Below are 17138 nucleotides of genomic sequence, written 5' to 3' on the forward strand. Positions count from 1 at the left end.
ATTCTGTGTAAAGCTATTTCTTCAGTTAATCAAAAGGCATCCACATGTTTAGTTAAGTCTTAATTCTTTGGCACATGACTCTTCTTGGAATTGCACATACAGGGCTGTAAATAGCATAAAAACCTGTTAAATATCACAGAACACAAATAAATGTCACAAAACAAAATAAACAAAACTACAGCATGTTCCTCATGTATTTGGGGCTAAAACAGTGTTATTAGCAGATGGAGGTCTGGCTGTTGCTCAACAGAGCTTGAGGAACATCAAGGCTTCCCAAACCTCCCGAAAGCCTGTGTGAGTGGGAAGGCAAGAGATCAGGAGGGGACACAGAGGGGACAGCCCCAAAATGAGCACTGCACCAAGGGTTCACATGGATTGAAGACCAAGAGAAACCTTAAAGTGAGGAAAGCCAGCAGCAGCATGGCCACAGATGAGTTTAGGGCAGAACTTCACTGCTTTGGGTGATCTGGACAAGCAGAGATCTCGTGTCAGCCACGACACCACTGCTGACACGTGCACACCCCTGCCATCTGCCAAAACATAAACTGCTCTCTTCAGATATTTTTGCTCAAATGACTAACATAGAGCACTAAGAATAAAATGTAGCAAGAATAACAAGTGCAAAATCTTAAAACCTTGAAAAGAAGTGTAATTCTTACATAATGTGCCCAAATCAGGAATACCAATGGGGAATTTTATTTATTTTCCCAAAGCCTCATGATTAACTTTAAAACCTGAATTTTGTGAGCTACTCAGATGTCTCAGGCAGAGGACAGGAACTCTGTGGAAAAAGAAGAATTTGCAGGTCTAATTTTCCTGTAAGTACCTGAGATTTAATTACTATATTTAGTCCACCTTCAAGATTAAACAGTAAAACTACATTTCAATACTGCTTGACTGAAAAGAGTTTACTAGATGCAAACAGAGCTCTCATATTTAAGCATTCAAGATATTACTTTTTTTTTAATTTACCTGTTGTCATGACAATTCCAGCAAGGACTTTTCTACGTGCATGTGGAGATGAGAAATTTTCTGTCAAATCACTGAATTTATCTACAACCAAGCGTGCAACAGCATCAGCTAACACCTGTAGGACCACACAGAAATGCACATTAAAAACATAATTTTAAAGTTACAGGAGCATTAGGTTATAAAGTTTTATACTTGTAAAGAATTGGACAAAGCAAATGAAGTGAGTTTTTATTGTTCACTTCAAAAATTGACATTGAGGTGTCCCTTGCAAGTGGAAGCAGAGGTTTGAGTGCTCCATGTCTACCAAAACAAGGTCAGACAGTGCTAAGCAAAGCACTGAAGCACCTAATGCCCATGATCCTGATGAACATTTGAGGCTTGGGAGAACAACTGGATAGACAGATAAATCTATCCTCTCATGCTCAGACCTCAAAACTCATCATTTCCGTATCCTCAACATTGAACCTGACAATAAGATTGAAATAAAACTCCATGCCCCTCAAATGAACCATTTATAACAATCTTATTCCTTATCTAAGTATTATATAAATAAGGACAATTTTGTTTTCAACCCTAGTGTAATGCTTCCTATTTTCACAAGACCTCTACAAAGCTAGGAATAGAAAATATCAGTGTATAACTCCAAATAAGCTGTCTCAAAATTAGGAAAGATTTCTGTCTTTCAGGAAAACTTGAACTTTAAATCAGCTGTAAGTGGGGCTAACTTCTGAAAGGAAGGAGAACTTTGAAACAGCAATCCTGCTCCTGTTGACAGACAATCCAGTTCAGCACTGCAGCAAATATCACCTGTTGTTTTCAAGGCATCTGGAACTGTAACTGATAGGAAAAATGAGTCAAGACCAAATTATTGAATTTTCACCTGAAAAGAAGCTGAAGCCAAGGCAACCACGCATTGATAACCAGCAGTATCTGAGATGTCCTAGGTGTGCACACCTGGCCCACAGCTGCACATGCCACAGAGCACAGGTGTTGTGTCACACCCACCAGAGCCATTCACATGCTGAATGTGAGGCACTGGAACAGCCAAGCTGTGGCTGCCCCATTGCTGCAAGTGCTCCAGGCCAGGCTGGACAGGGCTTGGAGCAACGTGGTCTGGTGGAAAGTGTCCCTGCCCATGCAGGGGGTGGGACTGGATGAGCTTTAAGGTCCCTTCCAACCCAAACCATTCTGAGACAGATATCTTAGATGCCCAAAGGGAAAAAGGGGAAAGAAAAACACAAAACAGAAAAAAGAGAAGAAAAAGGTTTGAAGACCACCAGCCAAATTCCCCCATTTCCCTAACAAGGCTCAGGAGAACCAACCAGCCTAGAAATGCTGTGGACATGCTCTCAGTGTTAACTTTCTTTTGGAAAAGCTTTAGCAGCCAAGAAATAACTAAACCTTGGGTGTCATGATCACAGAGCTCAGCAGCTCTCACCAGAGCCTGACAGAAAACACTGACCAGCAGTCAGGTCCCAGCTGCACCAGCCTCATCCATGTTTTGCAATCGCTCAATTTGTGGAATCAGAAGACTCCTGACATTGCAAACACCAATTTTCTTGAAACATTTGAATGGACTGCAACTCAGAAACTCCATATATTTTTCAGGAACACAATTTAGCTCAGAGATCATGAACATGTCTGGTCAGGCACTGATTTTCAAATACAGTCTTTTTGTTGCTGGACCCAAAATTGGGTTAGTCCATGTTCTGCCAGCACAACCACACGGCTAAAATCAGCATTTAATTGTCCTAGTACTTACCTAATGCAAAAAGCTGAACTTTAAGATAAATACACAAAAGAAAAGGCAAAAAATTGAGTGCTTTTTAATCACCTTGGTCCTAGAATTGGAAATTAATACACAAAAGGCTTAAATTATTAAGCTCCCTGGAGCCATGAGGGCAGATCACTGTATAGCCAAGGCACAGATTCCCCATTGCAGTGTTTTATCCCTAGCCTCACTGTGTAGTGATGGATATTTGCTTCCCAGCTGCAAGTTCCATGCTCTCACTTCTGTAATCCATGTATTTTCTGCTCTGCCCTACACTGTGATGTGCTGGACAGCACATAGTAAAATCATGCTGAATGACACTGTGATGGAATACTACAGAAACAAACTATTCCAGATAGGAAATGCTTCAGGTCACTTCCAACCCAAACTATGCTATGATTCTATGCTTAATAGAGGCTTCAAACCTGCTAGAAAAGGCTTGGCATGCAGGGAAAAAACCATGTGATTCACCTTTTCTAAAGAAGTGATGATTGGTAGCTGGAGGAGTCTCCCACAACTCTGGGAACTGAAACTGCCCTGTGTTTCTGGGAAGCAGTGCCAGGCCATTTTGCCTGCTAATACCACTGACAAAAGGCCCCCTGAGCAGCAGCTGGGTAGTGAGCCTGCACACAGGCTGCATCCATGAGCTTCTTCCAGAAGGAGCTTTTTTTTTTCACATAACAAGGAGCTGCATCTGACAGAGCCTGGAGCTAAGCTGCTGGCAAGGAAACCTAAAAATACTTGGATGAACTTGGAGCTGGACACTGGGGAGGACTCATAAGAAGAACTAAGCAGAAGTCAAGCAATACAAAATGAATCTTGGAGATCCAAACAATCCAGGATGAACTGGAGAGCAGGAAAAAAAAAAATCACTGCCTGAAAACAGGCAGATATGTTAAAGTTTTCTTATTTCTATTTGATACACAAATTGTGTGACAACAGCTGGGCAGTGAGGAATAAACACTGTTAAATGCCTACAGATGTAGCCACTAAGATTCTGGTCTTTGGTAAGAACACTTCCCCAAGAAATCACAAAAATTATCCCTCTCTCCCAGGCAGGCTATTGCATTGCCACAGTTAAGGGCATGGAAGAGAAGGGAATAAGGCAGCACCAGGAACAAGACTTCCTGGCCAGAAATGACATCCTGCTGTCCCCATCTCAAAACCATGGACTTGAAGCTGAGTAGGGATCTCTCACATCACATTCTGCTCTACTGCCTTTGATATAAATAAATGTTAATTGGAACAGAAATTGAACTCATGTCTCACCTTCCCTGTGAATGCCCTAACATCTGACACACACAGTTTCTCTACCCCCGCTTCTGCATTAAATCATTATTCCAAGTTGAGTAATTCAAAAAAGGAAAGACCCAAAATAGCTGACAGTTGGCTCAGAAAGGCATGTGAGCTCCAAATTATTTTGGGTGCGTTGCTCCCTTCTCTGATAAATTTACAGTAAATCCACTCCTTTTCTACACACACACACGCTGGGTTTGGTTAAATACAGATGTTGCAGCAATGCTGTAGCAGAACCACCCTGATCCTTCACATTTGAAAAATATCCAGGAGCTGATGAAGTTCAGGTCAATCTGGAGCCGAAGAAGACCTTGGAAGGCCCTGGAGACCACCCAAGATGGATGCTGGTGATGCCCTGAATGGTGGGAAAGGCAGCAGCAATAGCTCACAGCTCTCACAGGAACTGACCCAAAACATCTCAGCCCTTTGTGCTCTTCTTGAATCTCCAGGGACCCTTCTCAAGCAGAAATGCTCTGCCTTGGTTTGTTTTAGTTTTTCTTCTTATCTTCACAGCTCATGTAAACTTCTCACTGTGGGTAAAATCAAGGTCCTCCTTTTTTAACAGTGACCAGCACACACAGTTCAGAGAAGTTTCTTGTAATGATTTAAAGAAACTTCTGCCTGGTTGTAGAGTCTTTCACTGTTTATGCTGATGTATCTTGTATATTTCTTCCAACTCCACAGTAATTATTCTAACATATAATGTATGATATTCCCATAACTATATTCAAAGTATCTTTTCCCCAGATTTGAATCCATCTCATTCTTATTCTCCTGTATACACTCAGCAATCCACTGCTATGAACTGCCTAGAACTCCTCAGTACCTCTCCAGAAGCAGCTTTCCCAGATCTCCAATCATGCTCATAACTATTTGTCTATCTTTTATAAATTTGAATAATTTTTCATACTTCCCCTTGCCCCACGTGGAACCAGGACTAAAAAACCAGATCAAGTACAAGGAGCCATTCAGAACTGCTTCTCACCCCATTTCTCCTGCTTAACATTTTGTTTCAATGTCTGTCCACAGCTACAGAAAGCATAAATTGAATTAGGTGAATTATTAAAAACACTCACTCTAGTGATGTTTTTCAAACTGATCTCATTTGCAACTACATTGCTCATTTGTGCAGCTCAACTTGCTTTCTCTCACCACAGTCAAGCTTTCTAATTTAAATGAATGTATTTAAGCTTCAATGTGTACAAATTCAATTTCCAGCTCTCTTCCCACCTTGACTAATCAGTTGTCTTTTTAAGTAAGCACTTTGAGGAAATACCATCAGTAAAACCTCCATATCAGCTTTCTAACATAAGCCATTAGTGTCCTGAAGAGGTGATCCCTCCAAGCAGCAGGATCCCAGTGTCTGATGGAAAACTGTTCCCTGAGTGACCCCAGCAGCCTGGACTGCTGCAGCTTTGAAGCATTTACTGGGAATTACTGCTACCAATGTGTTCCTCTCTCAGTTTTACTCCAAAGCATTTGGTACTGGCCTGACAACTTCTTTTAGGGACAGCACCATGCCATCCTTGACAGAGGTGTGAGACCCCTCCAGAGAAGGCCATCAAGATGTTCCAGGAGCTGGAGCGGCTCTGCTCTGGAGCCAGGCTGGGAGAGCTGGGGTGTTCACCTGGAGGAGAGAAGGCTCTGGGGGGACCTTAGAGGCCCTTCCAGTGCATAAAGGGGCTCCAGGAGAGCTGGAGAGGGACTTGAGGCAAGGGCCTGGAGTGAAGGAGAAGGGGGAATGGCTTCCCATTGACAAAGGGCAGCTTTAGATGGGATATTGGGAAGAAATTGTTCCCTGTGAGGGTGGTGAGGCCATGGCACTGAGAGCCTGTGGCTGCCCCATTCCTGGAAGTGTTCAAGGGCAGGTTGGACAGGGCTTGGAGCATCCTGGAACAGTGGTAGGTGTCTGTGCCCATGGCAGGCAGTGGGAATAAGATAATCTTTAAGGTTTCTTACAACCCAAACTATTTTGTTATTCCTTGATTTCTTTTTTTTTTTTTTTTTTGATCAGTTCACAAAGCAGAGCTAGCCATAAAAATATTTCCTTTGTTTTGGAGGGGCAAACTCCTCTAATGCAAGTGTGACAATCTGTTCAACACCGGCACACTCACTGCCAAGGTGCATTAAATGCACAACTGCTGAGTTTCTCACTGGGACATTTCTACCCACTCTGAGGCACACACTGAGTGTGTTCCTGGGTTTAACTCACTTTCCCAGCACAGAGATGTTCCTGACTGCAGGGAACCTTCCCTCATCTCTGTGAGCAAGCAAACAAGCTTGAACTGAACCACAGCACCAGCACCTCCATAACCTTCTGTACAGACCATAAGATCATTCTCACAACAATCTATTTCTGACTACAGCAACCCTTCTGTACTATTTGATACTTTGCACCTGTTTCTCGGCATTTAACTCTCTCTGGGGCACCTGCAGCTCTGCTGGGGTCACAGACAGACATCCAGCCACAGTCACCCCCACCACCATCACAGGGAACATCTCTCAACTCCATTCTTCTCACCACAAATGTTCTACAGGCAGGTTTGGACCTGCCACCCAACAGTCAATTCCATCTTCACTGGCAAAACCACACTCTACTTCTTTTATTTCCCCTAAGCACTTGGCATTTGATTTTCTCCTCCCCTCACATATTTCTACCTTTCATTTTTTTAGGATTATCTCTGAATCTAACACTTTTTTTTACGTAGTAAACAATGTCTGAAGTAATTAAACAACTCACAGACTTCCAAAAGAAGATAAATCAAGCAGGACCTGAAAACAGCACAAATGCCTAAATCATTAAATACATACCAGACCAAAATCACTAATATGCAAAAGACCTAATGTAATTCACTAACAGCTAATTATAATTCAAAGCAAAGCAACACAGTGAAGTGCTTGATGACATCCTGATGACAGGCTGATCAAAAGCCCCTGAATAAAAAAAATACTTGAAATAGGGTCTAAGTGAGGCAGCACCCATGTAGCATCTTTTTCCCAGCTCAGCTTGGGTTTTTCACACTTTCCTCTTCCAGTTTCAGTTTTCACCATTTGACTGATGCAAGAACTAAAAACACATGAATTACCAGCAGTAAAATTTTTTTGGTGTCTGGGGTCAAATCTACTTTTAACAGCAGAGAACACAGTCTAAAATCACTGAATCTACTCAAGATATTGTAAGTACCCAAACCAGCGTGATCCTGGATTTGAAAATGAAGGAGACATTTATCAGTAACACGGTAATTGTGGAATATTAAAATGAAACCATACAGAAAGTTCTAAAACATGAACAATGTCCATATATTTTGAGAAAACAGCATACTCAAAATAATCACATTTACTTATACTCTGACCCCACATTATCAAATAAGAACACTATGTTAGAACTTTAATGAAATCTAGTGGTTTTGAGATAGAAAAGGTCAAAGCTTTGAAATTCTCATAATAAACAGAAAGTTGCAAAAGAATTCACCGACAAATATTTTAATTTAGATGGGCATATCCTATCATTAAAAAGACCCAAGAGATGCAGTAGAAATACAGAAGTCAAACAATTATTAGTGTAGTTAGACTGGGAAGAAACAAAAACAAGAAAAGAGGAAGAATTTTTCAGCATTTAAAAACCTCAAAATTACTCCATTCCAGTGACTTCAAATTTCTGATCTGTGTCTGGTATGTTGGATACTTGCCCTCAAATAGTTCATTAACTATTTGAATTCAATTATTTCTTAGCTCTATTTACTTGCCTAAGTAACTTCCATATGCATATTAATTCATTTGCCTAGAGCACAACCTTTCAGATGAGAGCCATTTAACCACACATCCTGGATACATGCACATGGAAATCAGTGGCAGTTGCAACAGCCTCACTAAATCTGACCTTGACTCACAACAATTTGTGTTTGCAGGAGAGAATGATTTTCTTCTCTGCTAAAAACTATTGTACCAAATAATAACTTTACTTAAAGCAGTGATTCTCACTTGAAACCCATCTAAGTCTTGCTGCCTGAGATGAGCAAGATGTGATTCAATCTTTCCCCAGCACAAACCATAATTCAAGCTGGCACCGGTGCTCTCTTACACAACAGAATCAAGGCTGAAAACATCAGAAACAAAGCCTCTTCTCTGTGCAAGAGAACACAAATTGTCAGAAGCTGTAATTGTATAAATCACATAATGCAGATATACATACATATATATAGACACACATATCTACAGAAGCAGAAATGCTGTTCAAACTGATTCAATACACAATCTGACTTCTCTTGGTCGTTAGCCAAAGCCATCACAACACAACACAAACACCCAAAGGTTTCTCACCTGTGGCAAGTGTAACTGCAGCCCCTCGCTGGGAATGGGCTGCCGAGAGGGAGTCTGGTCCAGCTGCATGTTGAACAGGGAAGCCAGGGCTGACTGAGCAGCCCGAGCTTTCGCCAGCTTTTTGTTCCTTCCCGACCCTTCGAAAGTCTGTCCGTCCACGGCCACGGCCATGACAAAGTTCTTGGCGTGGCTCTCTCCGCTCTCCGACAGGAACTCGTACTTGAGCCCGGGGCGCAGCTCGTTGAGGATCATGACGGGGTTCTTGCCGCTGGCCGTGGGGTAGGGGGAGGCAGGGGGCAGGGGGGACTGGGACAGGCTGCTGGCCACGGCGCACGACGGCAGCCCGTAGTCGCCGCCCGAGCCGAAGGAGCCGTCCCCGTTGGAGCCCAGGTAGAAGGGAGCGTCGGAAGGGACGGGCGTCTCGAAGCCGTTGAAGAGCGTGTCGGGGAAATCGGCCTGGTCGGACGTGAAGTCCGTGTTGACCGACAGAGTCCTGCCCATGGCCAGGTGGGCCTCCGAGGCGTTGGGGAACTGCACGAAGGAGCGCAGCGCCTTTTCGGCAGCGTGGAGCTTGGCTTTCTTTTTTGTCGGGCCAGACCCCTCGAACACCTGCCCGTTGACTTCCACCGCCATCACAAACATGGGGGCGTGCACGGGCCCCGTCTGCGAGAGCAGTTTGTACTGTAAACCGGGTTTGATCTCGTTGAGCTGCATCAGGGCGTTCTTTGGCAGAACGGGGCCGGGCGTTTTCTTCCTCTTCTTGGGGCGGAATTTGGAGTGGCCATTGTTGCCCTCCTCCAGAGGCCTCTTCCTGCTGCTGCTGCCGCCGCCGTTGGAGAGCGGGGTCCCCTCGCCAAGGCCCTGCCCGGCGCTGTCCTTGGGGGGAACGTTGTCCACATTGCGGTTTTCTTTAATGTCGGTGCTGCTCGAACCTGCGGTGCCCAGAAAGAGTAACTTACAATGCCTTCGGTGCAGGATCTTGTAAATGCAAAATTTATAGATTCCTTTATCTCTCTTTGTAACTGGTTAAGTGATGTGTGCTCGCAGGTTAAATATTTTTGGCAATGCAACTGGAGATGATGATAATGTAACACAACCTCTCAATAATTCAAAATATAACACACTCAGTCTTCAAACCACACACCTGATACAACTGCACAGCAAAAAATCCCTACAACTTTTTTTTTCATTTTAATTATGCTAGAGCAAAACTTTTACTTCTAAGTTATATTTAGCCTCAAAAATAATTTAAATAAACAATATAAGCTATAGCAACATATGCCCGCAAAACAAACAACTACCACTAGCAAAGTAAAAATGGATGCCTAAGACCACAGCTCTGAACCACATATTTAATTCTATTCCATCATCAGTTTAGTCACGTCATTTTTTCCCTCACAGTAATGTTAGTTGCTTAAATTGAAAAACTACATAAATAAAACCTTTGTCCAGAGCAACGAAAAATTAGGCAGCTCTTTTGTAGGTACCATGACTGAAGAGTGTTTGAATGCTTTTATTTCTCTTTAGCTATTCCATACTTTTCAAATTCAGTGAGTTTTTTATGTCTTTTCTAAACACTCATTTCATCTCATCTCATCTCATACCATCCCAATTTTCTCAGGAACTACAGCTGCCCACTGTGCCAGCAGGACCACAAGACCATATATTTCCATACAGCCTTCTATTTAAAAAATCTCTAATTCATCATTTACAAGCATAATTCCTTGTCAAGGAAACTGCTGTCGTGGAGTTACAAACCCAAAAATCACTAGAGATCCTCTCTAAGGCCATGTAGAATAGAAGTGTGACAAAAGCTGCACACTCATTGTGAGAATATTTTAATGGGAGCGCAGGAAAGAGAATATAATAATAATGTAATGATTTGTTTTCAAAAAATATAAGTTGGGGTAATGATATGTCAGAGATATATATAAGGAATTGAATTTGCTCTAAGTTCAAAGACCTCATCTTCACCCTGATAAAGAAACTAAGGAAATTAACTATTGGTGTTTTCTACTGGCATTTGTGAATGAAAAGGCAAATGTAATAGACCAATTATTTTTAATTCTCCTGTTCCAAAACTTGAATTTATCTGTATTATATCTACACTGACTCAAGGTGGTAAATGGTCATTGAAATTAGAGCAAACCAGGTGGAAGCTCTCTCTCAGTGATAAATTCCAGTCATGCTTTCAGGCTTCCCTAAAAATCCCCTACCATGCACACATCACTTCACCCAGGTTACAAAGCTGATGGAATGGTTACTAAATTTTCATTTATAACATCCTCCAGCAAAAGCTCGATAGGTTACTCCTTTCGGTGCTCAAAGAGAAAAAAAGGAAGGGAAAAAAAAAAAGATGAAAAGAAAAAGCCAAAACAGGAACACATTTTGTTAAATCACAGCAGCACAAAAAGAATTGTACAGTACTGATTATGCAATTAAGTCATTAAATTCTGTCAAGAATCAAAATTCTGAAGCATTTCATTGCTAGAAATGTGCTAGATATAATCAAGTATCCCTTGCTCAGTGATACACATATTGCCTGGAGAATGAAGGCTATAGGGCCATAACTGTCAATACACAGTGTTCATGCATATATTCTTTATAGAAATATGTATTTATGGTAGAGGAGTCTAAGGACAACGGAAGAAATTTTTAAATCTTTCCTTACAGTGAGTTTCTCATCTAAAACGCTGCCCTTACTGGTGGCACCAGATATTTGTTATCAATCACTAAGACTTTCAGGCTTAACAGAAATCATTGACTTAACACTAATTAATGGTCTCTGGTTTCACTACTTTTCATATGAAAACCACTACCAGTGCCTGCAGGAGGAAAACAGGAGTTGAACAGACTTCAGCTGAACATTAAAAGCTTTTCCATGTAAGCATGTCAGCTGGAGGAACTCCTTCATCAAGCAGGGGAAACAATCTCCCGACAGAGAAGAGGGAATTGTAGGGAGCAGGAAATAAACTTGCAGGCTTACCTGGAATTATTAAGAGAGAAGGGAAGAAAACTACTCCTTGCCTGAGAGCTACTAGGCTTTGTTAGCTTTGGAGAACCTGCAGGGTGGAACAAACTTAGAGAGGAAGAACACAGGGAGCTGATCCCGAGTCAAACCAAGAGACCAGGAAAGGAGGTAACTGCGGAGCAGATCCAAATCCAAATTTGTGATGGAAAGTGGAAGACTTTCTGTGCAAACCAAAAGGAACTGTGCTTGTTTCAACCCACAGAGCTGCAACACTGCAAGCAAAGGTCCCTCCCTCTCTCAAGGATGAAGGTGTGCTTTTGGTCCTTTTGGTCAACCTGTCCAGCCCAGGCTGGGGCTAATTACCTGAGGGCTTGAGAAGATAAGACAAAATATAACCTGTCCAATCAGAGATGTCACCTCCCATCTTGGAGTTACATGGAGTAACTCCTCCAACTCATCTCCCTGGATGCCTTTTCCAGGCATGCCAGCCTTCCAGGGAAGTCAGGAATGGCCCTCCTGGCTCTTGCTCACCTTGCCCAGCTCCCCACAGGTGACAGGGCCACCAACAGACCCCAGGAGAGGGCATCACACCACTACAAGGACACATAAGTGACCCTGCCCAGGGCAGCCTCGCAGCTCTGGGCTCTCCCAGAGATAATGGCAGGGAGCCACACGAGCTTCTTTTTCCCCAAAGAAAAGTTTTCTAATGGCTTTGAAAGACCCCATAAACCTGTGGTATCCACCATGTCCTGAGCAAGGTGCTTCACCACTTCATCACAAATGAAAACATCTCCCATTTCTTTCTTTGATCCTCCACCTGCTAGTCTTACTGCATCTACTGGGGTTTATTTGCTATTTTTTAAAGTTTGATGTTCTAATATTAAACACCCCATGTTGTGCATGATTTTACAGAAATCTCTAATATTTCCATTCTTTAAATTTAATTCTTCAAGGAATGAATGCTTTAGAGAGCCCTTTGAAGTCCATCACATCTGCTGTGTATTTAAGGCTTTAAAGCAGCATTAGCACATACATAAACAATTAATGACTGAGATCCTGTTTTCTTAAACATTTATACAACCCATAATTTTAAAACTGGATATTTTTCATGAGATTGGTGTATTTCCTAGTCATTAAAATAACTGGCAGCTTCAACTATTTGACTTATGTCTGTGGAGGCCACCTTAGTAAAAATCATAGGTGACATCAAAAACTTCAGCAGAAGGACAGCCCTGCCCTTCAGATTTCAGCTGAGCACTTACAAACCCAAGGACATTTGAAGCAGGAAAAAGGCATGGGGAATTCTTCATGCCAGTAAAGAAACAAATCTTCTGTGGTGATGCTCTAGTTTACTTCTGGGTTTATTCCCTGTAATTAAAAAGTGTCTGCCATTAAGATGCTTTATCCATTTGGGATCTTCCATTTCTGCTTGCTGAGAGGCAACACTCCCCCTGCTCTGTCTGATCTGGAACACAATTAATTAAATTTAACTCTTAGCTGAACCAAAAGATGGTTCTAGCTGCCCCTTATACTGCTGCTTTCATTTAGTGGCCTGGGGAAATTCTAAATAAGTAATTTTTTTCATTGAAAAACCACATACTCTCTTTAGAGCACCCTTTAGAAAAAGGAGCAAATACACCAAAGATAAAGGTCAGGAGAGTCACATGCTTGTGTTTAAGTGTCCAGAGTGCTGCAGACACACCAGCCGTGCAAAGCAACAAAAACCAAATAAAAACATTCTAAATAACCATCTCTTTCCCCAAATATCTTGTAGCATCTCTGTGACCAAAGGTTAAAGAAGGAAAACACTAAAAATTGAAGTCTGCAACACTGTTTTCTCAGGGATATTAATTTATTAATGTAAGACATCATCACTGTCTTATATTTCATCTGAACCCAAAAAAAATCATCTTAATTCTGGTTCTGCAGAAGAATTCTTGTTATGCAACCACAGGCTACAAAGACTGCATAGCCCACCTTCCTTTCCTTCAAGAACCTTTTCCCAAAAGCAGTTACATAAAATAATAAAAAATTAAATAGGTAACCTCTAACATGCCACTTCACAATTATAAGAGATATAAAAGTAAGGAGAGATAAAAAGTTAAAAAATATATCTGTACACAAATCAAAGCAAAGAACTTAAAAATTTAAACTTGGATTTCTGACCTCCCAAATCAGATGATTTAACATTTCCAATTTATGGTGTTTGTGTGGGCACACAAAGGAAGGTCATCTTGCACTTGATATAAACTGGGCTCAGCCAAGGTTCTGACATCTCAAAACTGAAGTCATACAAATGCATTCCCTAAACAGTTCCATGGAGCCAAGCTCCTGACAAAATAACAAATTCCTTGAATGGCTTCCCATACTGATGCACTAACACACAAAAAAACCAGAAGCAGACAAAAAATTTAGTGTTTTTCTTAATGACACAGAATTAAAGAATGCCCCTATATAAAGAGATTATATTTCTCCAGCTTAAGAAGGCATCTTCCATTCATTCTCAGCTGTACCATTATTGAGAAAAGGGATGTTTTATCAAAAAAAATTATGAGAATTATCCAATTACACTTTCTGAAGGCCTCCGTAGGGAAGGCACCTTTAGAAACAGTTACAATATCCATGTGAAGTAATTTCTTATATATCAAGGAAAAGAAAATTACACCAAGCATATTGCAGTTGAGTTCACTGTTTCAGTAAAGAAAAAAGATTCATTCTATTTCAGGTGTTTTTTGCTTCGGTTTTGGGTTTTTTGGGGGGAGGATGTTTGTTTTGGGTTTGATTGGTTTATTTTATAATGATCTAACTTTCTCATCTCCTTATAAAATTCCTCTAACTTCTCCAGACTGAACTACAATTCTTCTGCTCCAAAGCCAGTGCTGGACTTTGTCAGGTTTGTCAGATGCACTCTTTAGCCACTGTCACTTTAGGGGAAAAAGAAGCACATTTGTTATAACATAATGTACATTATTTACAGTCAGGCACAGCACAGAAGCAACAGAACAATTCTCTGAGTCACAGGAAAAAAGAGACAGTTGAAAAGCAAATAACAGTAAAAATATTTTAGAACAGTTCAAGGAGAATACTTTTCTCATGTTACTGGATCTTAATTATACCCCAGGGTTAGCAGTCTCACATACTTGGCTGCATCAAGTACACACCAAGATGATCACTTTATTTGACTATTTTTGTGCTTTACAACCACTTTAATAATTCAGTAGCTCAGGGTTGGGACCATCACCATCTAAAGAGAATCATCAGCCCATGTGAGAACTGCACAGAGCTTTTCCAGCTCCAACTTTGCTTTTTCCTTTCTCCTTTTCTGCTCTCTCTTCTTTATATTGTACTCTTCAACTCCATCTCCTTCATCTCACCTCTCACTCCTTACTGGTACTTTACCCTTGGCATGAACACTACTGATACTATCCCTCCCTCCTTCACTGCTGGTTCAAGAGAGGGAAATATTTTGATTAGTCAGCTGCTGTAGGAAAAAAATATAAGGTATAAAGTACAATACAGAAGGTATAACTATATTAGCACATTAAAAACACTGTTAATGCAAAAGCTCCAATTCACTCTTCTTCACTGAATTTTAAAGTATCTTCATTTCTGCACCTGAGGTTTCTTTGCAGTTGCCCCTGTGCTTGAGAGAAAAAAAATTACTTTCAGAAATTATTAGAGAGTTTACTACTGTGTAAAACAAACACATCTTACTCATGTTTTCTTCATCGTCTACATCCATTGTGAAATATCTTTGCTGGTTTCTTGGCTGGCGGAGACGGCTTCTGTCTGCAAAACAGGGAGGAGGGTATTAAGGCTTTAAGGTACCAACTTACTACGTTTAAAACTTACTGTTAATAAGTTTAAAACATCCTTTAAAAGCAGCAGACCAGGCCCTGGCTTAGCATTGGGCTGTTTGGGTAAATCCTGACCAAAACTGGATTTACCCAGTTGATCTCTCCTAAAACTGCAATGTTCATCAGTGACTGAAATAAGCAGCCCCAATCTGCCAAAGGCCAGTGGGATGATGAAGACCACAATGAGATTTCCCCACAGTCTCCTCCAGGCTGAACAGCCAAGTGCTCTCAGCTGCTCCTCCCATGGCTTCCCCTCCAGACTCTTCACTTTGTTCACACACTCCTTTGGACAATCCCTAACAGCTTCATGTTTTTTTTCCATTGTAGTTCTCAAACCTGTCCCTGGGACTCAAGGTGAGGTCATGCCAGCCCAGAGCAAAGCAGGACAATCTCCTCCCTTGCCCAAATGGAGATGCTGTGTGCTTGATGTCCCTCCTGGCTGCCAGGGAACTGCTGACTCCTGCTCACCTTGCCATCAAACAGGACCCCACAGGTCCCTTTCCACAGCACTGCTGTCCAGCCTCTCATTCCTCTCATGTCCTGGTCTATACACACTCAGAATCCAGCACAAGCCCTTCCTATGGATGGGGACTGTCCACCCCTAAAATTCATCAAGGTCTCTCTATAGGGCCCCTCTGTCCTCAAGGAAGTCAACAGCTCCTTCCAATTTAGCACTGGCAGCAAACGTATTGAGTATTCCTTTGATTCCTGCCTCCAGGCTGTTTATGAAGATGTTGAAGAGCACAGGGACAAGGACAGAGCCCTGTGCAACCCCACTAGGGACTGAACACACACCTGATGTCATCCCATCTACTTATAACCCCTTGTGCCCAACCCAAGACAGTCTGCATTACACAACATCAGCACACTCCACTGTAACAAGAGGAAATTAGCTGACGGTAATCAACAGGACTTGTAAATAATTATCACCTCAATTAGCACATCACACCAGCTCCAGTTACTCCTGCAGCACCACTTTGTACTCAAGGATTAAGGACTTGACAAATTGCTGGTTTAACTTCTACCAAGGAGATCAGTGAGCTCTCTGAGCCAAGCTAGAAGTGAAAAAAGCTCTAGAGCTGCCCCACACTTCCACACCATGCACAAACCCTCCTGAGGAGCTGGGTTATCAGCCTGGGCTCAGCACCTCACCCACAGCCTGAAGGAGAGAAAAGGCAAGCTCCTGCCTGCTAAAAGCAGAGGCAAACAGATACTCTACTTGCATTTTTTTAATCATTTCAGTAACTGTGCTGAAACAGATTCTGAAAGCAGCAAGGAAGATAAACAGCCAAAGATAGTTGACAGAAGAGCCCTAAGGCACCTAAGAGATGCAATCCTACAGTGTTACTGCAGCCAAATGACACTAACACTCTGTTTTAAGCTTTAACCACGTGTGTTAAAGAGTTAGACTACTCTTGGCAGATAAATAATGATCACTTTTTTTTCTAATCTTTTCTTTACAAAAACATGTATGAGTCCAGTTAGCAGCACTCACTCCTCCCTCCAGTCCCCACAACTACACCAGCAGATCAGTCTGGTAAAGAACAGCAGAGTCACAGAACCACTAACTTCAAGACCTTCAAGATCAAGCCCACCCTGTGACTGAATATGAACATGTCCACTGAACCAAAGCATGAAATGCCTGTTTGTTCCCTGAGCAATTCCAGGGATGGTGATTCCACCACTTCCCACAGCTGAGCCTCCCTCACTCTAGCACTACAAGACTCTGTGTGTTTCATACAAGTAACTGATTTCCATTACAATTAACTTCTAACAACCACCCACTGCAAATCAAAAATACTTGGAAGAGAATGAATCAGCTATTTAAAGAGCATGAAATGATGTGGATGTCCCAACCCCAGCACTGTTCAAGACTAGGCTGGATAAGACCTTGAGTAACCTGGTGTAGTTGGAGGTGTCCCTGCCCACAGTTTGGTACTGCATGATCTGT

General features: G+C 41.9%; 1 protein-coding gene across 1 annotated transcript in view; it reads right to left on the reverse strand.

The window, feature by feature from the left end:
* Positions 1 to 15116, reverse strand: part of ADARB1 (adenosine deaminase RNA specific B1) — a 39670-nt gene extending 24554 nt beyond the window's left edge. Inside the window, exons 1-3 of the mRNA XM_063162563.1 lie at positions 15045 to 15116; positions 8360 to 9291; positions 973 to 1087 (exon numbers count right to left, since the gene is read on the reverse strand). Of these exons, the coding sequence (XP_063018633.1) occupies positions 973 to 1087; positions 8360 to 9291; positions 15045 to 15072 (1075 nt within the window). The 5' untranslated portion in view covers positions 15073 to 15116. The remainder of the gene's footprint in view (positions 1 to 972; positions 1088 to 8359; positions 9292 to 15044) is intronic.
* Positions 15117 to 17138: the final 2022 nt, after the last annotated feature.

The sequence above is a fragment of the Melospiza melodia genome, chromosome 8, assembly GCF_035770615.1.
Source record: "Melospiza melodia melodia isolate bMelMel2 chromosome 8, bMelMel2.pri, whole genome shotgun sequence".
NCBI lineage: Eukaryota > Metazoa > Chordata > Aves > Passeriformes > Passerellidae > Melospiza > Melospiza melodia.